The sequence below is a fragment of the Seriola aureovittata genome, chromosome 4, assembly GCF_021018895.1.
Source record: "Seriola aureovittata isolate HTS-2021-v1 ecotype China chromosome 4, ASM2101889v1, whole genome shotgun sequence".
In the NCBI taxonomy this organism is placed as follows: domain Eukaryota; kingdom Metazoa; phylum Chordata; class Actinopteri; order Carangiformes; family Carangidae; genus Seriola; species Seriola aureovittata.
The window spans coordinates 27,776,956-27,801,908 of record NC_079367.1 but is presented as its reverse complement, the minus strand read 5'-3'; the positions used below and the strand labels follow the sequence as shown (position 1 = coordinate 27,801,908).

Below are 24,953 nucleotides of genomic sequence, written 5' to 3'. Positions count from 1 at the left end.
CATTTTCAGTCAAACAAACAAAACAACTCTGTATTATTAAGCAAATTCAAGGTTTATTCTAGACCAGAGGTTTCCAGAGTGAGAGGCGGGAGGTCTCCAAACAGTTTCAGGAGAGGCTCAGTGAATGGAAGGGAAAAAATATTACAAGTTATTACATTGTTATTATCAAAAGGAGCTCAGGTAAACGAGCCTGAATGTGTGTGATTTGGTTAAAGACATAGTTCAGAGTTACAGCAGTTTGGGGGAATTGTACTGTTTTTCCCAGAGTCAGAAACTAATAAAAGCCTCGGGACAGACCTTTTTAATGTGTTTAGGTTAGTCTCAAACAGCAGTGTTGAGCTCTTGGCTCAATTGCTGAGTGTTTATGGGATCAAATAACATAATCATGATCTCACAGGCATCCAGGAACTGAGAGAAACAAAGCAAGTGAAGGGAGGTGGGATGACATTCATTAATCTGATGATGCGACTTTTCTATACAGAAGGAAATATTTGTGGTAGTTTTGTCAAGAGGACACAGGCCAGTTCCTCGGTACTTCAACTTGAATAATGGTTTGGGATTAATGTAATCAACTCCAGATGTGACCGGACTGTTGTGAAGTTGTGGCTCATGCTGAAAGCAGCAAAACCCATCTACTGAAGCACAAAGCGAGGAAGGCATTGTGGTGCAACTTGCATAGCTACATTTAAAGTAACTCTCCCATAAAAGCTTGCTAATTGTGTTTCAGCCGAAGATCATTAGATCAGAAAACTCTCCATGTCTGTTCTGAGCAGTATCTAATATCATATTTCAGTCCCACACTCCCTGCAGCTCTGATTCAACCACAGATATGAGAATCGCTTTGGGAAGTAACAACACAAAATTGCTCAGAAGCTGAGAGGGAGACACCTCGAGGTGTAGATCTGCCCTCCAAATATTTGCTCAAATATTTGTTCAAAGAGCAAACACAACATATAGTGCACAAATACACACACACACACACACACACACACACACACACATACACACACACACACACACACACACACACAAACACAAACACACACACAAAGATTTCTGGCTGTTGGTGAATTCAGTCAAGTAAATTCCACAAATTCCACTTCCTATTCACTCCACTCTTCTCTTTATATGAAAGCTCTCCTCTGTCTCATGACCACCGCCCCCTCTCCCACCGACTGCTTCCTGTTTCTGTTTCTTGTCTCTCTATTCCCACAATGAATCAGCTGATCAGTGGTGCAGCTGTGCCTTCAGCCCTGATGTGAATGTGAGCAACAGTTTAGGATTAGGACTAGGATAACCAGTTCAGGATTATTTCTCACCTCATTGGCCTGACAGTGCTCCTACTTAGTATGTGACTCCTGTTTGTCTAATGGGGTAAACACTGAGTTTGCCACAGCAGTTTTGATTGAAACCATCAGGTAAGTGTTAAAGAAATAGGCATTTGTATGCACCTGTAAAAAAAAAGACCATATAGAGAATAAAAAGAACGAGTTATCAGGTACATTTCTATCATTTCTTTACATCCCTTGGCTGAAACGTGTGGAAATCCTACATATTCTTTCTTTGTTCTCACCTTAGGCCTTTTCCAGGTGACCCGGCCGATGCGGTTGCTCTGGTAGAACAAAGACTGGTCAGACGTGGGAAACAGAGGGTCTTCAAACAGAGCTCCATTCTGTTGGCACTGCCTCCTCAGTGCAGAGAAAGACTGGCCTTCATATGGAACCACCATCCCCCTGAAACAGACAGAAACACGTCGTCAGGGCTTTTCATTAAGTATCTGCTGCAACGCCGTCACTTCACTTCCAAACACACACTATCCTGCAGTTTTAACAGACAACATAGCAAGTATGTTGGTAAGTGTTAATGACTGAGGCTGTGTATTACTGATGTTATAGACATTAGATCTTCAGTAAAACAAAGCAGAATAAAAATCAAAAAGCATCCAAGCAATAAAAACAGAGAAAAGACTAAAAACAAAACTAGAATGACCTCCTGGAGGTTGTCTGCCTCCGCCACTCAGACCTGTTTATCCAGAGTCATAGAAAATATGAACCATTTGTCTAACTATCTAATGTGTTTATCCTTGAGTCCATTTGTGCCAAATGTCAAGGGATTCACATTTCACATCGTTCTCGAGATATTGCATTCACAAGGCCAAAACTGCATTTTGTGAGGTGACCTTAACCTTTGACCTTCAGCTACCCAAATCTAATCAGTTCATCTTTGAGTCCGTGTGAATGTTTGTGCCAAACTTGAAGATGTTCTGTCAAGGCGTTACTGAGATATCATGTCCACAAGAATGGTACGGACAACCTGAAAACAATAAGTCTCCGGCTCTGGCTCAAGTGGATGGAAACGGTAAAGAATAAAAGCCTGGACTTGAAGGAACCCGTGGAGGGGGCAGATCAGATGGTGGGTGGGGGGATCTTAAATTTAGATCGCGGGGCAGCGAGGAGCCCCGGGTCAGATGACCTGAGGACTCCTTAAAGCTACACAACAACACACTTATGACCAAACCAATGTTTTATTACACTGTGTTTCATCACTGTGTATTGGAGGAAAATCACTGACTCCTCTCCTCTCCTGATACTGTACTACACACCATGCAACAACACAAGAAAAAAGAAGAAAAGAAGTTTGTGGACCCTGCAGATGAAGCTTTAGGCAGACTGTCGTGCGGATAAGGATTAGTAACAAGGATATCCGTCTCTTTTAAAACCTCTTATCATTTTCTAACACTCCCAAAACATGCACACACACACAAACAGAGGAATGCAACTTTCACTGTGTGTTTGCTTTGCTGGTGATCCATAGTCAAACAAGACCGTCTGAGTTTCTGTTTGTCATCCTGTCACATGGCCGGTGGGAAAGTTGATGTCATGTGTAATTGTCCATCTCGTGCGTGTACAGCAGTATTAAGTCCTACCAGAAGCTTCCTGTCTATCAAATAAATGAGAAAGGGGAAGCTGTGCGTGTGTGTGAGAGGCCCGTTGACTAAAATAATATTTCATAGGGACAGTTTACTCAAAAACACGACAAAAACATTCCCCTCTTCCCCGGAGTGTGATTTGTCCAGAGCGATACGTCTCAATGAACCTTCATGTATTTGTAAACTGTTCATTATGGCACTGTTTTAGTGCTGCGCTGTTGTTTAAACCATCAATTATCTTACATAAAACAAATCGCCAGAGACGACAGATACAACATTGATAAAGCACTTGATTTAAAAAGAGCATTTTACTGGTTCATCCTCCTGTGTGGAGCAGACACACCTCTGATTGAGTGTTACGGTTCATACATTAGTTATTATTTTATTTTCTAAACGTGACGCCCTGTAAATTCAAATACATACTGAACAAACATATAAAACGCAACACTTGTTCTTACTCCCATTTTTCAGGAGTTGAAATAAAAGATATAAACTATTTTTCCATACACACAAAATTGATTTTTCTTAACTTTTTCTTCACAAATGTGTTTAAACCTGTGTTAGTGAGCATTTCTCCTTTGCCAAGCTCATCCATCCACCTGACAGGTGCGTCATATCAAGATGCTGATTACACATTATTGTTACACAGGTGTGCCTGGGGCTGATCACAATAAAAGGCTGCTGTAAAAATAAATATGCGCACAGTGCCACAGATGTTGCATGTTTTGAGGGAGCGTGTAATTGGCATGTTGACATGTCAACCAGAGCCGTTGCCCCTGAAATGAATGATCATTTCCCTACCATGAAGTGTTTCTGAGAATCTGGCAGCACATCTAAGTGGCATCACAACCACAGGCCACATGTAACCATTCATCCGCCTCATGTTGCAGCATGATAATTCACAGCACAAGGATCTGTACACAGTTAATCGAGGCTTAAAACATCCCAGTTCTTGCAGCATACTCACCAGACATGTCAGCCACTGAACATGATCGGGATGCTCTGGATCTGTGTGTACGACAGCACGTCCCGCTTCCTGTCAATATCCAGCAACTTCACACACACGCAGCCACCGAAGAGCATCAACAACCTGATCTACTCTGTGCAAAGGAGATGTGACGCTCTGCATGCACATCTGTCGCCTAAGTCATGTTGAATCCACAGGTAAGTGCCTAATAAGTGTCTGTTTTCAAAATTAAACTGCACATTTTACAGTGGGCTTTTATTGTGACCAACTCCATGCACACCTGCAATAAACGTGTGTAATCAGCATCTTGATATGCCACACGTCAGGTGGATGGATGACTCACTGACACAGACTCAAACTAATTTGTGAACAAGATTTGAGAGGAAGAATAAAGCCTTTTGTGTGATTAGAAAAAGTTTTATTTCAACTCATGAAATATGGGAGCAAAAACAAAAGTGTTTGCGATTATTGCTCAATGTATTTTGATTGGCTGTCATGTTTCTATGTTTCTGAAAGTGATTGGTTGTTAGTGGTTATTGTAGTTATAGTTGTGGGGTGGACTCTGGATATATTCATAGTTATCTTTATCTTTATTGTTCTTGGTTTGGAGCCCTTTAGTCTTGCACTACTGCCAGGATGCTTGTTACCATGGAGACCATTAATGGGACTCATCAGGCCAGTCAATAATTATATCAGTGTCACTTAGAGGCACTACACACACAGATGATACTGAACAGAGCAGATATAATACAGTGTGTGTTTCTGTGACAGAGACCAACAACAACAAATCTGCTCTCTGGTCTGTTTGACTAAATGCTTCCATTCATTGGCACGCAAATGGATTTTCCTTTGGAAAAGAACAGCCTGTAACTGTTACTGCACTATAACCAGTGATAATGGCTCCCAGACTGGAGGAGCCAAAATGTGTCTTTTGCCTGTTTTGTACATGATTTGTTCGAGCTACAAACGTTTGTTTTGGTTAACGCCTCCGAAGGTGGACGCATGCGTGCGGGTTCACATTATTTACCTGCTCATTTGTGTGGCGGGATTCAGACAAAGAGGGCGAGTAGGGCTCTGATATTTTCTGTTGACTGTTTAGTTTTGCTTTAAGTATGAAGATACAACAACTGCTGGTCAGAACCTGTTGTTTCAAAAACACCTTGTCAAACTCAACTGGACTATGTTATAGATTTCACAGTTAAGAGGCCACTTAGTCTCTTAGCGGCTTTATTCAATGGACAGAAGTCGCCCCACTGACTTTTAAACACCTTTCAAATACATATAACATTGAAAAGAGAGATTTCTACAGACGTCTCCAGGTCAGAGTAAAGAAATGAAACAAACAAAGGATATTGAGCTTATTTTGATCAACATATCCACTGATGCTTTTAAAGATTACAGCAAATAAACATCCAATATCACAAATATACATACAACAGAATACAAAACTCCAGGAACTAAACTGTCTCATGTCCAACAAAAATGGGAGATACGAGAGGATGAGAGGATGAGAGGATGACAGGATGACAGGATGACAGGATGAGAGGATGATTTGTGGGAAAGTCAAACTAAGACGACCAAGCTCCAAATGAGAGTTTTGTTAGAAGAACATATTATGTTATGTAAATACTGTAAATAATTAAACTACATATATGTGCATATAAGGTGTAACTCATTATACATGTCAATGAAAGACCTTATTTCTGTACAAGTACAATTGTTGCTCATGTCTACTCTTTCACCAACACAATAAAAATAAAGTTGCAAAAAAAACAAAGAAAGGAAAACTTAAAATCAACTCGTCTTTCCAGAAACAACCTGATTATTAATGATCCATAGACTTGAACAAGTGGTCTTGTTGTGAACCACTAGAGGTACGTATAATATACATAATATATATATATATAATATACCTCTTTGCCCTGTGGGTTTCAGTAACCAAAGAAAAGAGCATTTACTGAAGGAGATGATAGGGATCAGTATTTTTACCACTGAGTAGAGCTGCACATTTCTGCAGTAAAACAATATGTGGACTCTGAGAGGAACAAGCAGGCTGCTTAAAAGAAACTAAACTAACCCTCTTCAGACATCCAGCATGACTGGGAAATGAGTCATCATCATATGTTTGTTTGTGTGTGTGTGTGTGTGTGTGTGTGTGTGTGTGTGTGTGTGTGTTTATATGTGTGTATTTAGGCCAATCAAATGTTTGCCTCAACTAGTTCACAGTCACCTCAGCAATTATCACATTTACAAATATTTTTAACGTGTGTAGAGACTTCTAATCTCTTTTCAGATTCAATACTAACAATGACAGTGCAGATATATTGCTGCACATTGAAAGTGAGATCCATTAATCGATTTCCTGTTCTGTTGTACCACTGGGGGTCTCATTGTGCTATTGTTCTTTTCACCAACACTACACTGGTTTCCGTTTCATAGAGGATGCTGTTGCTTGACTTTAATCCCCTTGCTACGAGCTTGTTCACATTACAGAGCAGGACAATCAAGTTTAATGTGATTTTATTTAATCTAAAACTGCAACTATTAGTCGATTAATCATTAGTCAACAGAAAACAAATCTACAACTATTTAACTAATTGATTAACCATTTAAAATCACTTTTCAAGCATAAGATTCCAATAATTTGCTGGTTAATCCTTCTAAAATAAGATGATTTGCTGCTCTTCTTTGTCATAATTCACTGTAAACTGAATCTTGTTACATATTTGACTGTTTGTTGAATCAAACAAGTGATGTGAATACATCCTGGGCTTTGGTAAACTATAACTGGCACATGGAAAGATCCTCAATTCCATAGTAAAGACCCACACTCCAAAGTGAACAGCTGGAACCAGTGCATTTCTCTTGATTACAAAATAGCTTCCTGTCAACTGATTCATCTACCAATTAAATTTCCAAGTAATTTATCCAGCAAAAATGCTTAAAGAAAAATGCAAATTTGGGGACTTCCTAACATTACTGTAAACTGAGAGTCTTTGGGTTTTGGAGTGTTGATCACAATACTATAATCAATATTTGACTTAAAAGATTTGTTGATGACATGTTGACCACTATTAAAGGTCCATACAGTCTAAAGGTAGATGTCCATATGTTATTTGATTATAAAGCAGGTCTAGGTTTTATATTAATACTGTGAAAGTATCAAAGCCTCAGTCCACAGAGAAATGCACACAGCCTGTATTCAGAGACTGAGCCTTAAAACCAGCCGTCAGGACTTCTGTAACTTTGTGATGTCACAACAAAGCAGTCACCACACTCAGCCACAGCCCAAGCCACACCCACCTGGACCATTCATTCAACCATGAAGGATTTAGTTTCACTGAGTGATTTTACCTGAAGTCTGCTATATTTTCATTAGATCACTCCGAAAAACAGGCAGCCAATCAAAAGAGAGGCTCAGAGCCTTCTCTCTTCTGATTGGCTCACTGACCTGTTGCAACTAGAGCTCCAGAGAGCAGCCTGAGAGAGGAGATGTAAAACTACATTGAGGTGGTTTTTGGTTCTTAAATCAACAAATATATCTTCTTATGGATCAACACTTCAAAAAAATAAAAAAAATAAAATATATATTATATGGGGCCTTTAATTTATTTTACAAGAACATAACTTGAAGAAACATTCTTATGTTAGAGTCTATTACATTCGTTTTTTATTGTGAACAACATATGTACCAAGTGGTGTATTTTACAGTGTAAAAGTAAACTAGCAAACTATATGACTGTTTACAGCATTAACAGCATTTCACCATCATACTGATCTATCAGCTAATAAAGCCTCATATCCAATACAGGTAGGAAGGGAGGAAACAGTGTTGGTAGTTGTTAAAGAACAGTCAGCGGCTGAAGTCACCTGTTCACATCAGTCTGCTGTCAACATCTCCTCTTCCTGCTGTCTGCAGTATTCACACATTTACTTCCAAACATGGCTGCGTGACAGCTTCTGCTATTTCCTTCAGTGTCATGCTCAGTCTTCCTATATCCCACATATGCCTTTATGACTTTACAGTGATTTCATATGAGAATATACTGTGTCTCAGACAAGTGAATGTCTACGGACCACATTATCTACAGACACAGAAGTTTGACTATGGCGCAAGTGAGACCAGATGAACACCAGCCAAACATGGGTGTGGTTTCATGTGGGCACCAATAGACACCACAACAGATATGTGACAAAAACAAAGACAGCTCTAAGCAGATGTTTAAAAAAAAATCACATGTTGACATTTTAAATGATGTGAGGAATAAACATGATGTACCTCGGTGCAGCTCTGCCAAATAGTCTGCTCCTCTCACTTCACGAAAACGAAGTTTAAGACACATTTTGTAGTGTTTTTATCTGTGTGAAGTTACCCAGAGTAAGTCAATAAGCCACACCGGAAATTAACACAATAAAAGTGAAATGGCTGCCAAAAAGAGCACAGCGTTGGAAGTTTAAGCCGAATTGAATAGAATAGAATAAAATCTGTTTATCTTTATTGTTAGTTACCTTATTTTTCTCTTGCGATGATTTATATTGAGTATAAGAATGTTTGCTTTATAGTCAGTGAAATATCAAGACTTAAATGTTAAGAGCTACAGTAATTGACGGAAAATGAATCAACAACTATTTTGATGGTTGACTAATTTAATCATTTTTCAATGAAAAAGAAATGTAAATGTTTTTTTTTTCTTTATACTCCAAAGTAAAATAGCTCCTACACGTGCTTGTTTTATTTTGAAGGCTGCTGCCGGAGGTGTATTTGTATACGCGGTCTGGCTTGAAAGATAAGGACTTTTTTTTTTTTTTAAATTCATTTTGGTTGAAGTCGATAAGCGAAACTGCCGACGAGTGATGAACTGTATCAAAACACTTCTTCTATTCTATTCAGTTCTTTACTGACGCTACGTTTATGTGTCTCACGCCACCAACAAACCTTTATAAAAACGTTTAGAATGTGCATAATACTAATAACACTATTCAACTTCACTGAACCCCCCTTTAATAACAGTGTCTGGGATTTCTTTGCAGTTTTCACATGACTTAAGTTGCTTTAATTCGACTTTACCTGAGAATACGTTTAGTTGACCGGCAGCTCACTGGACTCCACACGCTGCTGCTGCTGCTGCTGCTGCTGCTGCTGCTCTCTCTTCTCCCGGGAAGACTTCGGTGTTTCCCTCCCTGATGTCAGGTCGATGATGTCCGGAGCTTCTCAGTCAGTTTCCTTGTTTCACGACACTCAAAGTAAAACCACACAGAGAAACAGGAGGAGCTCCGGCTCCGGGGCTCAAACCGCCCTCACTCATCTCAGGGCTTCACCAGATTGTATGATGCCTTCAGGTGCGGCACGGACAAACTGGAATCAAAATGTTGAGGATGTTTTAACCCTGGACAACTAATTACTGTATCGTTTCACGGGGGAGAAAACACATACACAGAAATAAATATACAGCAGCACACAGACCATCCAAAACCTGTCTACTGTTATGATCATGGATACAGACAGATAAATGACCAGGTTTTTCATGTTCCATATAAACAATATGATCAAAACCAGACACACTTATTACAGCAATCGCAAAGAAATTGTAAATAGTTGAGAGCCTGGCCGGATTAAAGTCCTAGAGAAATCTTGGGCAAAAATGTTCTAGTTGGGCCCCTGCTGACCCCCACTGCACATGGCAGTTTCATTATTTCTTCAGACTGCCAGTTCTACGGGGGCATAAAAGCATGCACTGTCAATTTAATATTTTGCACCCTCAGTTTTTTTCCTTCTGAATAATAAATATGTTTTAATTTGAGTGAGTGAAAAGAGTGATCAAGACTGTGCATGTCTGCTGCATCATGTCAGTTGGATGCCTCTAACCATGGCTGGACAACTTCAGTCTATTAGGGTTTGCTCATTTTACATAGGTATTGCAAAATGGCTGGGGAAGCTGAAGTTTAACACTGGCATTCTATCTGCCTCAAGTATAGCCCCAGCCGCCTGACCCACCCCCCGACCACCTTGGTAAAGAAGAGTCTGTGAGAGTTGCACAGGATGGAGGATGGGGTACCTGACATACATTTGATGTTTTACTTCAGTGGTTCACACTAAAAATGTTATCAATTTCTTTACACACTGACCCAGAAGTCATTATTAAGGGGGCAGCCAAAGACACAGTGGAAATATGGACTTTCGGAAGTTTTACACTTATTACAGTATTTTGAAAGGATAGGATTACATTTATTGCGTTTCATTGGGGTAATCAGGAGCCTATATATAACCTTAAATTGCAACTCCCTAGCCTTGTTGGTAAATACACAGAGGTATTAGAGGTGACAACGCTGCGTATTTGCAAATATGTGAAAAAGCTATTCTGAAAATGATATAGTAAAGCCTTGAATAAAAGCCTTAGCAGTCTCCCAGAGTAGACTATGAAACACACCTGGAGTGGGCAATAAAATGATTAAACTGTTCAGTAAGGTACAGCCTTATTTTTAATAAGGTGATTAGGAAACCACCTTGCCCAATTGGCCCTTTGCTGGACATGACCAAAAACATTGGTGAGTGATCACTAATTATAATATTACCAATCCAGAAATAAAGCAGCCTTTGAAGGGCATATTTAGGTGTGAAGAAATAATCAATTCTACATTCTTCCCCACATCAGGCTGAGCTAATATATGAGATCTATCCAAACGTGGGTTTAGGCAGCAATTAAAGTCACTGGCCACCACAGATGATTCAACAATCCACACTGAGAACAAGGAAAACCCTTTAGTGTAGAAATCAGAAGTAGTAAACATTTAAATAGGAAACAGCATCCCCAGAGAGTATCCATTTAATCATGATATACCTGCCGGATGTGTCAGGTTTAACTTCCACCTCCGTCAGGGGTAAGGACTTATGAACCAGGATGGCTACACCCCTACTCCTAGTAGTAAAGGAGGAAAAGTACACTTGACCCACCAGTCTCTCTTTAATTTTGCATGTTCGCTGTCATTTAGACTAGTCTCTTGGATCAGTGCTATCTGATCGTTTTTTTAAATAATTAAGAATTTTCCTGAATCCCACAGACATTCCATGAACATAGTTTGATTGTTGAGTATACAGCCATAATTCCACATGGTGTAAGCAATACGTCTGTCTGAACGCCAGATACTGTGTTAATACCCAGTGTAAAAAACCCTCTGACATAAAACGTAAATGACACAATAAACGCTCTATCTTTAAAGCATTTGACAAAGAACAGGTGTACCACAGACCTGGATTATGTCTGTACTCTCAAAACCCTAAGAAGAAAAAAATGTAATACAACAAATACTGATTTAAGTGTCAACCTAAAAATAAAGGAAGAACCTTAATATGATATGAGAGCTGCAAGGAATTTACAGATTTTATTATACACAACTGACCTCTGCTGGATGCTGTAATTACAGGAAGAAATTATTTGAGCTGGAACGTGTGATACATTTGTCTATTAAACTAGAACATACTCTGAGAATTCATATTTCACCCTGAGCCAAATCTGCAGCATTAAAGTATCATAATGAACAAATCAGTTCCACAACAAAAAGTAATTCCCAATTAATACCAGTGCAGACAGGCCACCACCCCTGGGTCACCTAGTGGGTCAAACCGGCTCTAACAGTTGGACCTGCCTGTTGCCCCAGGGGCAAATAGCAGGTTAAACCTACTCTAACAAAGTCCACATTGAGATGAAGAAGTGCAGCCGTCGTCTCAGTGGAGAGCGAAGGCTTTGGGAGGAGCAGGCACTGACAGGAAAGCTGAACTTCCAGTTTGAAACACAACAAGTTTTGGCAGTTCTTTAAGTCCACTCCTCCCAAGTTAACTACAAAGACAAGTGCAGACAGTTTTTAAAATGGGGAAGAGAGCCTGAGTCTGCTACGGCCTCGGCTCACACCCTAAGAAAGCGTGCGCGATCCTGTCTGGAAGATTCTGGAAAAAGTTCCTGATCCTCAGCTTCCTGTGCAGCGGCCCCGTCCTCACATGGACTGGAGAGCGTGTCTCTCCTGTTTGTCGGTGTCCTCCATTTGTTCTGGATCTTTCTTGGAAGCTTGTGGAAGAAATGCGCAACATTCTTTCTTTTCTTCTTGTGTTGTGGTTCACTGTTGTCCTCCTCCAGCAACCCGGTGACGCTGCTCATCGCTTGGTCGGACATCAGCTGAGCATACTCGCTGATGATGTCATCATACAGTTGGGCCAACTCTTGGAACCTGAGGGTGGATGCATGGCTGCTGTGGACCCCGTAGGACCAGATCCATCCCCCAGGAGACAGGAGGGAAACGAATAACCTGAGCAGATGTTTCACCGCTTCTTCACAGAACAGATGAACCTGGTCGGCTCTCCTGACGGGACTTATCAGCAGCAGGGAGAAGCTGGACAGTTTGTATTCCCTGATCAGTTCCTCCAGTTTGGTCAGAATCGATCTGTCCCTGTCGTCGCTGTAGATGTCAACCTGATGCAGCAGAGTGCTGACAGCACCTGTAATGATATTGACGCTGGTTGTCCACTCCTGCTGGGTGTCCTCACACTCTGCCGTCTTTTCTCTCTGGTTGGACATTTTGGTCTTCTCTGTGGCAGGTGAGAAACTCTCTCAGTTTGTCCTGTACAGCGACTTTCCCCTCAGTCGCTGCGGAGTTCACTCTGTTACTTTTGTCTTTTTGTGTATGAACCTTCTTGGTTTCTTCACCTTTGACAATGATGTCCAAAATATCAGAGGCAACAGACTCCAAGGTGGGTAGGTATGATCTGTGTGGACCGGTCATCAGGCTGAAACTCTGTGGGGAGAACAAGGCTATTAACCCAGCCAGAAGAGCCGTCAGTACCTGAAGACAGGAGACACGAAAACCAGGTCGCTGCTGACTTTGTTGGAGGACATGCGGAACAGGTAAGGCTTCCTATGTACATCAGATTTAAACCCCTTTCAACCTGGAGAAACTGGAGAAAATTTAATTTCCAGGTACTTTTGTCATCTGCGTTTCCACTGCAGCCTAAAGTCCTGGGAAGATAATACAAAATTATTACTTGACATTATATTAACGACAAAACTTGAGGACATAACATGAAGGAAAATATATTCAATAGAGGACGCAGTGCTGTGAGCAGATTTTATATTTTAATTATCTGCATTAGCTAGTAGGGCTGAACGATGAATTGCTTTTGCGATAATATCGCAATATGATAAAATGCGGTTTTCTAACCGCAAAGGCTGCGATTACACTCTGTTCACGTGACATGCAGGTGAGAGCAGAGCAGTCGGCTAAAAGAGGGAGCAACAACTTGGCACGCAGTACGTCGGTTGTGTGGAACTATTTTGGCTTTAAAAAAGATGCTGCACTGCATCAGGTGTTGTGCAGAACCTGCCCTCATGTGGTACTTGTACCTTGCGACACATGCATCAAGGAGGTCTATCCCCCCATGAATGTGTTGTAGTCCCTCACAATGTGTGGCCTGTTGACCTCCACAAACCTTCTGTCTGATTTGCTCCAGCGTCGAGTTTTGTCTTCAGGCTCGATTGCACAGTAGGATGAGACAGATTTGTTGTCGTACCACTTAACAATGACCACGCTTTCCTCTTTTTCCCCATCAAGAGATCCTCTGCCTCTCTTGACAAGACTTTTCTCATCTTCAAGCTGACAACCAGCCAAGTGGTTGCTATGGAGTGTTGGACCAGGGGTGCCAAGATGCGCTATCCCTTTAAGAGGCGGGGCCTGGAGACTGGGATCAGTGCAGAGGCTAATGGGGCACACCTGTCCCAGGCCCTATAAATTACCTGCTGCCCAGTCATTCGCCCTTTTTGGCTGCCTTCCCCTCTCCCTGCTACGCCACACGGCGCTTCTTTGTTTGGTGCAGTATATTTGTTTGTTACACCTTACAACCCATACACTCTACACACACTCCATCCAGACACCGTTGACACCTACTGATGCTCACACTCCATATTCCATAGGCCCTTTGGGGGCGGGCTTAACGCCCTCCATTTTTGATAATTTAATAAATTGATTATTGTTTTGAACTAGTGCTTGGCATCTGTGTCCCCTTTTTGTCATTTCCTTGAGCCGGGTTGTGACAGAAAGCAGTAGTTCAGGTCATTTGACATGTGAGGTACTTCTCTATAGTCAGTGTATTTACCTGCAGTAGATTCAGATTGGGGGCCCCCTCAGTTTAGAGAAGCAACAGAAGCACCAGCACAGAAGCTGAGTGATGTGCTGCTGTGGATGGGGGCCAGCTGCAAAAACATGTTTTAGCCACTTCAGAAAATGCCCACAGAAAAAAAAAAAAAAACATGGAGTCCAGCTAGCTTCCAGAGACAACAGCCTGCTGCTGCCTCAAGAGGGCAGTAGATTACAAGATTAATCCAAACACTTGATATGAGAAGTTTTATGTGACACAAGGACGCTCAGAGATGTAAGGAGAGATGTCACTTCCACTTCTGTATTGCTCCAATTGATTTTTAGCTTTAACTAGTCTAACACTGGCTGTTTGTACCAATTATTAAAAGCAGCTTGTCACACTTCCATTTCCTTTTTATTATTGTGAAAACATCTATTAACAAGACACGACATGGGAAAAAAAAAATTATCAAGAAAACATAAATTCCACAGCTCTCAGTTCATTTTTTTGTTTTCTTACTTTAGCAACTTTTCCCCATGTTTCTTCTCTCCAAATTAACACTATAAAAAGTCTACTCGGTGAGAGAAAGGCCTCTTGACAACAGTTGGCTGACACAGAGACAACCTCTGATGGGATGTGAGTGTACCCAGAGTCCACAGGGATGATTCTGTAGTCCATATTTGTGTGTGTGTTTTTCCTTTTTCTTAAACAATAAAAGAGATTCCTCCTGTGTTTGTGGTTTTTGTCTTATCTTCCTCCTTCTCCTTTTTGGTGTTGTGACGATGTCTGCTATGACGCTGACCATGCTTTCTGCCATTCCACAAACTCGTCTAGCAGCACTGGCCCTGCAGAAAAAAATAAGGATAAAATGTAATATTAATACAGATCTGGGTGAAGAATCTGAGAAATCATGAAGCACAGAGAAACTTTAAGAATTAAAAACCAAATGTAATAATGTTACAAAACTGAATCCACAGCTTTTCTCATTCAGAAAGCAAAACATAAAAATAAATAACAGTTAGTAATACAGGATCACCATTTAAGTCACATCTCTGCATTATGAAATTGGTAAGTAACATTTTGTCAATCATTCATAAGTATCACAAGTACTGAACAAATTTATTCTGGCAGCACTTGAACAATGTAAATATGTACATTTGAATCAGTGTTTACACATCTACAGAATTTATTTGGGAAAGTTGAGACACTTTGGGAAAAAGATACCAGTAAATGTTTTGTAAAGGAAGGAGAAAAAAAAAAAAAAAAAAATCAATCCAACAACAAGCACTTAAGTCTAACGTGCAATTATTTTTTTTACTAAGGTATTTTTAAAATAGTAAGTTAAACTTTGGTTAACTTTGCCTTCATCCTTAACGCTGCTGACCAGTTGCTAACTGTTGTGGCAGTGTGGAGGTGGCTGTAGCTGTTGCATCATCCAGTGTCATGAAACCCTGCTCTGCTGAATGAGAGGCAACACTACAGACTTCCTCTCTGTATCAACACATGAAAATAGCATCAACAAACTGCAGCAAGAAAACAACCCACAACCCAGGGAGTTTCTAAATCTGGATTTACACTGGATGTATCAGTTTAACCTGGGGAGGGTTTGATTTATAGTTCCATGTAGAATTTCGTCAGTCGATAGCACAATCCTAACACTGGAGTGGTGTCTCGTGTGATCCAGCCATGGTGTGCTTCAATTATATTCCCTATAGTCAGTGTTCACATGCTTTAATCCCGTCTGAGACGCAGAGCTACGAGGAGGGGAGGAGGAAGTTCACCTTGCTTCTTTACTGCAGATGGGACTATTCTGTCGCCACATTAAAGATGCAATATGTAAGATCTGGCCAGATCGTCCTGAATTTTAGTTTAACATGTTCAAAAAATAAACTAACACCATTAACAGTATGTTATCAACAATTTCAACTATCAACAATAAATGCACATATAAATAATAAATTATAAGGAAAAAGGGGAAAACAACATGATTAACTGGACAGGGGTGAAGAGGTGAAATGCTGCCCCCTATGGAGGTCGATCAAGTAGCACAATCATACACATTACACCTTTAACTCGTTTCATTCAGCAACAAAGTGACTGTGGTGCGCAGGTGGTTTGAATTGGAGACGGCTTTGCTACATCGGTTACTGAATCATTGCGTTTTAAAATTTTTTAAAACGACGTCTTCAAATGTGTCGTTTCCTTTGGCCAACAGTCGAAAGATTTTAAATTTACAGAGATGTTTTGCAAAGAAAAGCTGGACCAGAAAATGTTTGGAAATTTTGCTTCGAAAAAGATCGATTATCAAAATAATTGCTGATTCATTTTCTGTTGCTCGATTATTCATTGGAAGTGCTTAAACATTTTTTTACTCTTCAGCATCTATAATCATTCTGGCATCAGACAGAGTTACTGCAGTCCTGACGTTGCATCTCTGTAGCCATAGTTACATTTCTTCGGAGGATGTATCCATCATTAACTCGAAGTATAAATCCAGTTTTAGTCACTAAGCTTCAAGCACCACCTGTTTTCCAGGAGGTTTTAATTCATTTCACTGCAGCGTTTTGTAGTGTGACTCAAGCCTCATTGTGAGGCTGCTGTAAAATCCACTCACAAGCTCCATCTTCATCGTAGTTACTGAGGTCTGTGTTGATGGTCCTGCTGAACTCCAGAACATTATACCACTGGTCCTTATTCATCCCCTTGTACTTGGACTGCTGTGGGACAGAAGAACAGGGGGAAGGCAGTGAGGAAGTGACAGAAAGAGTGGTTGAGGAGAAAAGACTTTTCTTTGGCCAAAGAAACAAACAAACTGGGATTTACCTCCAGGAACTGTTGGAAGACTGGGAAGAGAGGCCATGTTCTCCCCAGCAGTAACGCCAGCATGGATTTAGCTGTGTCCATGTCCAGACTCCTCTGGTCCTTATCCTGATGACAAGACAGAGGCACAAAGACAAAAGCAGGAGCTTGAGGTGACAGACTTAAGTGCAGAGTCATTTTTATTAAACTCTCACTCCATTCTTTTAGGCATTCTCTTACACATTTCTGACATGACAATTCTGTTGGAGTTGCATTTGCAGGGTGATCCACAGTGCTAAACCAAGCTCTCCTAATTTCTATCCAAGTGGTATGAACAAATGACAACTGACAGAAAGAGAGGAAATCAATGTCATTTAATCCAATGTGGCTGAGAGACAGAGCAGTGAAATAGAGTGAAAGAAAAGCATTTTGTGGGAACAACAGAAATTAGTCAGAATTTAAGAGATCTGGTGATGTGGGGAAGAACAAACACATCCACCCACCAACAGTCCTGACTAAAACGTGGTTAGAACCATAAAAGAAGCTGAAGTCTGCTGTGTGGAACTCAAAGACAATGAGGACAGTCAAAGGCATCTATGTTTGTTTGCAAGCAAATGAAACTTTGCACATGATGAAGCTATCAAGGCAAGAAAATCCCTGTCAGCCACATAAATACTCACAACTGAACAGTTTATTGCTGCATTAAAAAAAATGGATGTTGAAAATTAAATTGATCAAACACATTTTGACTTGGGAGTATGTTTGGGACAGAGTCAGATGTTTCATTACTCAATGGTGGTTCAGACCAGAAACAGCACTGCATTAAAAAACCCGGCAGGGATATTTATAATACTAGCAGACAACTCTGAAATGATTACAGAGACATTTCATTGTCTTTCGTAGAAGAACTGCGATCGACCAGGAGTGTGGTTCAGCTTTTAAAGAGCAACTTAACACCAGACTGGAAAAGTGTTTCACTGTCTTCCCTGGTTTTTCTGCGTGCGCACCCTGCATCACTGATGACCGTGGTTGGTTGTGATCAGACATGTAAACACACCCAACAGTGACGTCACGGGTTCCTCGAGTACAATGTAACATCACTCCAGCAAGATGATATTTAACCACTGGAGGTCAGCAAAGACAACATTTGGTGTTTAGTTACTCTTTAAACAAAGATACAAAAGAAGAAAGCAAACTCACTCTGGCGAAGTCGAAGGCATATCTGTAGATGTTTTTGAAGACTACAGACTCGTTGAGCTCACTGCGCAGGTAATCCAGTTTGCTCTGTAACCTCTCTGTGGAGTCACACCTGCAAGTAGGTGAAGGACGAGACACATACACATGGTTCAGCAGCTTTTCTTACAGGTCTACTGACGACTAAAGACAGTGAGGTGAGAATGAGAGTGTTGGCAGAAAAAAATAAAGATAGATTTCATCTGTGTTGAGTGTGTGAGTGCATGTACATCTGTCTGTGAGGGCCAGGGTGAGTTTCTCACTTTGGGAGTCAGGACAAGAGCTGTTGAGACTCGGTTTTAGCGTTCAGGTTAGGGTTAGTGTTCGGCCCTGGTTGTGATGGTTAAGGTTAGACTGCCACAGGTAGAAGTAAAAATGCGTATGCGTGCGTGCGTGCGTGAACATGTGAATGTGAATGCTGCTTATACCACGCACGTGAAGCTTATATTCAGGGTTATAAACTTAATGTGGGAGAAGACAACGAAACAAAGTCTTATGTGTAACTTCCATTTTGAGCAACAGGAAAGAGTAACTTGTCTTACTGTAATAATGTCATTCCCCTGAGCCACTCCTCCTTTGTGAAGAACCCCATATTTGCTGCTTCTAGATGCCACGCTAAAACTAACATGATAATCTGCAAGAAAGAGAGAAACAGTCAGTTTAATTCCTGCTAACATTTAAATCCACATTGATGCATGTGCACAGGGTCTTCATTCCCTCTGTCATCATTGTGTACAGTCTGATTCGCCCAGTTTGTAAAAGGCAGAAATATTTCTACAGCAGTGGAAATGAAGGGAGTTCAGCACAACACCAGTCCCAAAATATAAAAAGGCAACACACACATACAGGCATTGAAAAGTGACTTGTGTGGAAAGGCCTGGGATTTCATGCAGCTGAAAAATAACTATTAACTTAAAGTTCAACATGTAAATGGATTATTTGTGAATAGCCTTTTTTCATGACGAACATTAAACCATTTATTAATTTAGCACTATAGCATCTTCATTTAAATATTTACTATAACCTAATAACTCCAAACTGCAGCTATCTACAACAATATGCCATTATATTTTCTGATTAATGAGTGTCATAAAACAGCGTTACCACACTCTCCTTGTTGAAAGTCAGAGTAAGAAGCTTCATAAATAACTCTTAAGCGTTTTGTTTTTCGTCCTAGGTGAACTAGGTTAAGGTGTGATTTCTCGGTGTGACCCCGTGACACTTGATAAATACAGTCAGGGACAGGCAGGATGAATCTAAGAGCCAGGGGACTCACATTCTCTGGTTCCACACCGATGTCTTCACAGAACTTCTCCATGGCCTCTGGACCAACAATCTTGTCAGGGCCGGCGTACTCGTGGAACCAGGCCAGGCACTTTTTATTGGAGAACGGTTTCGCAGCGCTGATCAGCCTTGCGCTGCGGATCTGAGGTCGTGCGAAGCTGCAACAAAGGCTCAGTTTTAAAATGAACTCAGCTCAAGAAAAGTTCAGTCGCTAACTTAGATACATGTTCAACACATGCGATCAATAATATCTAATAGTTCTGGAACAACAGATGAGTTAGGGGAGACCTCTGGTGTCTGTGGAGTAAAAAAAACATTGAATATGAAACGCAAACGCCCAAATTCCTCAAATTCAAGGACCCAATTGGATGATGGTTAATCATTATGACTGGAACGCAACAACAGGGACATCCCTATGATCACAAATGTGACTGACTGACTGACCATAGTTCGACCACAGTTCAGCCAAATGCCACATGAATGAGTTGGAGTTTCCCAATGCTCTTTCAAAGTGAATTGGCACAAAGTTTCTATCAGTGGGCGTTCACAGCCTGTAGTGTTGCCAACTTAGTGCATTTGTCACTAGATTTAGAGACAAAAAAAAAAAACAAAAAAAAAAAAACAGAATTTAGTGACTTTTGGACAAACCTTTGCTACTTACAGGAGAGTCTCTCCTAACTTTCTCTCTTAGAGTGATCATTTTACAGTAAATCCAGCTGAAATCACAGCACAAGCTTTGCCTTTCATTTATGTGTTTGGGGATTTTGTCAGAAGACGTGAATAAAATCATTAAAAAAAAAAAATTAAATAAATAAATAAATAAAAAAAATCTGGATTTTAGCAGCAGCAGAGCAGCTTGGAAATGGCTTGGATGTTTACCTGTAGTCTTAATGGGCCATGTTTCAAACTTGTTCTGTTGTCTGACAACAGAAACAGAACAACTTTTATTTAGAATTCAGCTGCATTGGGGCGTCGAGTAGCTCAGTTGGTTGAGCATCCGCCCCATTTCCTGTCTCTCTCTACTGCATTGTCAATAAAGGCATAAAAAGTCCAACAAAAAAAAAAAAAATGTCACCAAAAGAATTCAGCTGCATTAAAATACTGTATATGTGAGCACAGAGAGGAGGAGAGAAGCAAACAGATAAAGAGCTGAAACCAGCTGATACTACACTGAATGCTAATATGACATGATGATGTCAGTTGTTTACAGTGGTTCCCCAAGTTTTCCACTATGTCGATTTCACACATTGACCATACGTGGTCCAGCTGTATACCAGGTTTTGGCCTAGTGAGAACTAGGAGGCTTTACAGATGTACTCTCTGTGGTCTCTTGCAGCATGGATAGCAGCACGTTGCCCATTTACTAAAGTGAAGTAAAGAAAATATCAAAAGAACTTCAACTTGGATTTTTGCACAGAATATCTTAATTCAAGCACTTTTAATGACCCATATCTATTTATGTCAATTTTCAAAAAAACTTTCACAGCCTAGATTTTTCCCAAATGCACAAACTGTCAAGGACATCAAGGACATGTGGGAAGCATGTATAGTGACTTTTTTTGAATTAAAGCTGAAAGTTGACACTTGGCTACATTTCAAATCCATCGTGGTGGTGTACAGAGGCAAAATTATAAAGACTGTGTCACTGTCCAAATACTTATGAACCTGACTGTATAGCCGACTGACAGATAAGACACTTCTCTCTTGCAGTCGTCCTGATGTGGACTGAGGCTGCACTGATTAAGATATGTGCTGAGTGCTGTTTTCTCTGAACGCACATGTGAAGATGTATTTGCTTGGATTACATGCCTCCTCATTTACTTATGACACATATGCACGCACGGAAAATGAGAAGGTGAGGGGTTCAGTGTGCCAGGTGAAAGACAACCCTGCCAGTCCTTTTTCAGGCTGCTGCAGGTTCAGCCAATGGCTGTTCTCGCCAGCAGAGAGCCTCTACCTCCCCAGCTTCTTATTACAGGTCAGAGACACATGCTACATAAAAACATCCAGGACCCAAACTGAGCCTTACACTGCAAAAAATTCTGACGCTTATGTAAGATACAAAAACCTGTGAGTGGAGGACATTTCTTGCACTGCAGACAGACGACCACAGAGGACAGAATACAAAGTTACAGTGTGAATGAATGTGACTGTTTACCTTGTAATTTTACACTTGCGCTCATGGTCATCTGCATCAGGGAGCTTTCTCTTCTTCTTCACAGGCATCACTGAACCTTTAACGGGCTTCACTAGCTGGGCTACAATTTTTAAATCACATGTTAGGAGGCAGTGAGAACACATTCACAAGCCAATAATTAAACATCTGCATAAGGATAAAATGTCAAAGATGCAGGTACCTGTGTGCTTCTGGCTGCCTGGTCCATTCAAATCTAAGAGATTCTACAAAAAAAAAAAAGAAAAAAGAAATCAAACCCTCAGGTAAAAAATCCCTGCTTGTCACTTTGCAGTTCAATAACTTAATATCTTAATCTTACCAAAGTTATCTCTGTATGTTTAAAAATTGACTACTTACAAGCTTGTCCAGTGTTTCTGATACCGACTGATGTCTGCCAGGTGGCACGGGTTGTTCCTATGAGTAGACACATCATCAACACATGCAAGATATCATTACCACTCAAAATGTCAAGTCAAAGAGGAGTCAAAACATCTGCAAACACATAAGCTAGTTCCTTTTCATTATTATCAAAACCTATATCAAACTTTTGGTCAAGTGACTGAGCTAACGGCATCTCATTAAACAAAATCTAAACGGTATGAATTGGCTCAAAATGTTAATCACTGTAAATGACTATTTTAGTGGGAAAAGTTGGTCAGAATAAAAAGCTCAAGATCTTGCTCGAAGAATGGTGTAATCCATGTTAAGTTTGAAAAATCATGTAAACTCAAGTCTCATGTCTGTCTGAAACTACATTTGAGAGTTCGGTCACTGATATTGGCCAATAAGGACACTGTGCAGACCAGGCACTGTTTTCTTATGGACATGGCTTTGTACACAGGAGCAGTCATAAACAGTTGCCAAGAGTGCACACACTTTTGCCTCAAGTATCACTGGAAGCATTAAGATTTCCCTTCACTGGAGCAAAGGTGCCTTGTCTAAATCCACGATAAACAGACTCAAAGTGGATCTCGACAGGTGTTCTAAAACTTTAGGTGCTGCTGTATTTGTAAGTATTTTTAATAAAATGGTCAAAACAGGCCGAGTTAAGGTTTACTTAAATGACACATGCAGACATTAAAAGTGAATAAATAATAGTTAATATTAAGTGTATCTAATCACGCTGTATAAGGTATGGCTACCAGATACCGAGGCAACTTTGAATTACAGATTTGATCAAATCCTTTAATAAGGGCAGTGAGGCAGCAGCTGGCAGAAGCATGACTCATAATTCCCCAAATGTCAGCGTTTTCATCATCTGAGTAATGCTGAAAATATGTTTAATAAGTCACCATTGGTAAAACAAATCATAACAAAAAAAAGGTGAGCATTCAAACACGTTAAAATCGGTCAGTTCAGCTGGACTCATAACTGTAATGAGTTAAACCGAGAGCTGATTCAACAGATTTACTTTTCACCTGTGGCGACTTGAAGTAACTTCATGTAAATGCTCCACAAAACAACTGACGGAACAAGTGCAACATCGCAGAGGACATTAGCATTACTACAGTCACAGATGGATTACTGAATGGATTTATACCCAATTAAATCCAAAAAGAGGTAAAGCCACTACAACCAGCCAGTGTTTGAAGGTAACTAAGTGCAATTACTCTAGCGCTATACAATTCTGAGGTGTTTGTAGGTTACTTGAATATTTACTCCACTACATTTATTTCACAACTTTAGTGAAATTGCAGATTCCGATTAAAAATAGTAAATATAATCAACCAATAAATTGCAATTTTTTATTATAAGTTAAGGCTTATTGATCCAAGAGGGAAATTCACAACCTACCCAGTAGTTTATAAAGTAACTAATCTGAGCTTCACTTTTACCAGCTGCAACATTACAGTGTTGAGCACATTAATAAATCAATAAGTATATTCTAATGATAAAGACAAAGAGACATTATTCTGAAATAGGACATTATATATAACGTATTTTCATAATACTGTGAATGTGACCTGTATCTGGACACTTAATACATATAAGGAAAAACGCACGTTAATGCAAAGTGGAGATGCATCGTGATCTTATCAGCCTGACCTCTTCTGGAGATAGTCTGTCTTGAATTGTGTTCGGGTCTTAGGTAGGTGCAAAGGCAGATTTGGCACCTACAGCTGATTTGCCGCCACCTCAAATTACTCATGCAGCAGGTTTTACTCTGGAAGACAGGGCCCATTTTGTCATGAACCGTCCATGAAGAGATTTTATATATGGACTGCTACCTGCAGCTTTTAAAGATCTGTTAGAATGAACTATTGAAATAAATACTGAAATAAACCCACTGTTTCAACACAGTGGAAACCAGTAGAGATCAAAAAGGTTGAGATTATTGCGGCCAACAATCATCAGATTTATAGACTGAATCTAAAACTTATATAATAACATTACTACTACTACTAATAATAATAATCAATAAAACATTCGTTAAATAAACGGCCATTCAAAAAATAAACAGAGGCTGCGCCGCGGATACTAGCTGAACATGGCTAACGAGGCTTGGATGACTAAGGTTTCAAATCGTGGCCACATCTCTCATCTGGCGGTCGATTAATCAACGGAGAAAGGTGAATCAATAGATAAAACGCGGATTGTTAGTTTGACACTGGTTTCGCTGTTGGGACTCTTCTTTTGTTTGTTAGCTCCGCGGGTGTCAGAGCTACACTGCTAACGTTAGCTAATCCGTCAACAGGCTCACCACATCAAACTGAACCCAGTCAGCACTCAGTACAAGAGAAGTAAATTATTTGTTTTAGTAACCCAAACAAGATGAAGACATTTAAATTCTTCTAAACACTTACTTTATTTCAGTTTTTCCACTACGTCTGATAAATGAGCTCCACCTGCTTCGGTTGTCGCCGGCGTTTCCGGGGTAATGGACGGAACCATCGTTTTATGGGGGTGTCATGCGAAACAAACGATCCAATGCAGGGTGAAACGTTTGCAAACACACATTTTACAAAAAGAGATTTAGAAAACAATATTTTTTATCTTATGTAAATAACAATTATATTATTTAATTGAGCCAACAGAAAACCACGAAAGAAAAACGGCTAAATAAAACTGCCCCTGCCCCCCACCGGATCAACGAAGGTGAAACTTTCTTTCTTTTTCTTTTTTTTTGTTTTAAAGGAATAATCTGGTGATTTTTATTCTGCTTTTTGCTTTACCACAGCCAATAACAACTTTGCAGTCTCTTGTCTTCTATATCTGTATAAGACTCAATACGTATTTGCTTGGTGTGCCTAATAAACTGACAACTGGGTGTTTAAATTGTCATTTCTATGTTTTGTTATTGATATGGTTTCAAACCCACCAGAATTCATGTATTTCTTGTATTAATGTGATAATTATCGCACTCCTTTTAAGACTGATATAATTGTGTTTATTTAATTTGACTCCAACATGCAAACATCCCATTGTGTTCATTCTGAATTCAGTG

The 24,953-nt window shown here is 40.2% G+C and overlaps 2 protein-coding genes across 4 annotated transcripts in view; both read right to left on the bottom strand.

Annotated features, from left to right (window-relative positions):
- capn5a (calpain 5a) overlaps nt 1–9,199 on the bottom strand; it is a 31,964-nt gene extending 22,765 nt beyond the window's left edge. The window contains exons 1-2 of one of the 2 annotated variants that reach the window (XM_056374540.1): nt 8,965–9,199; nt 1,574–1,733 (exon numbers count right to left, since the gene is read on the bottom strand). In XM_056374540.1, the coding sequence (XP_056230515.1) occupies nt 1,574–1,729 (156 nt within the window). In that variant the 5' untranslated portion in view covers nt 1,730–1,733; nt 8,965–9,199. Of the gene's footprint in view, nt 1–1,573; nt 1,734–8,175; nt 8,269–8,964 lie in introns of those variants that run through there. The other variant, XM_056374541.1, reaches the window with a different exon arrangement.
- Nucleotides 9,200–14,408: 5,209 nt separating this feature from the next.
- On the bottom strand, nt 14,409–24,401 carry dcun1d5 (DCN1, defective in cullin neddylation 1, domain containing 5 (S. cerevisiae)). Of its 2 annotated transcripts, none has more exons than XM_056373879.1 (10): nt 24,313–24,401; nt 21,866–21,922; nt 21,690–21,732; nt 21,491–21,590; nt 19,325–19,490; nt 18,591–18,682; nt 18,016–18,124; nt 16,840–16,944; nt 16,631–16,733; nt 14,409–14,861 (listed from the first exon to the last, which is right to left on the bottom strand). In XM_056373879.1, exons 4-10 carry the CDS (start codon nt 21,556–21,558, stop codon nt 14,806–14,808), a joined length of 699 nt encoding a protein of 232 aa, XP_056229854.1. In that variant the 5' UTR covers nt 21,559–21,590; nt 21,690–21,732; nt 21,866–21,922; nt 24,313–24,401; the 3' UTR covers nt 14,409–14,805. The 2 variants fall into 2 exon arrangements, with proteins under 2 accessions (XP_056229854.1, XP_056229855.1); XM_056373880.1 differs by lacking the exon at nt 24,313–24,401 and adding an exon at nt 23,555–23,658.
- Between the last annotated feature and the right edge of the window lie 552 nt (nt 24,402–24,953).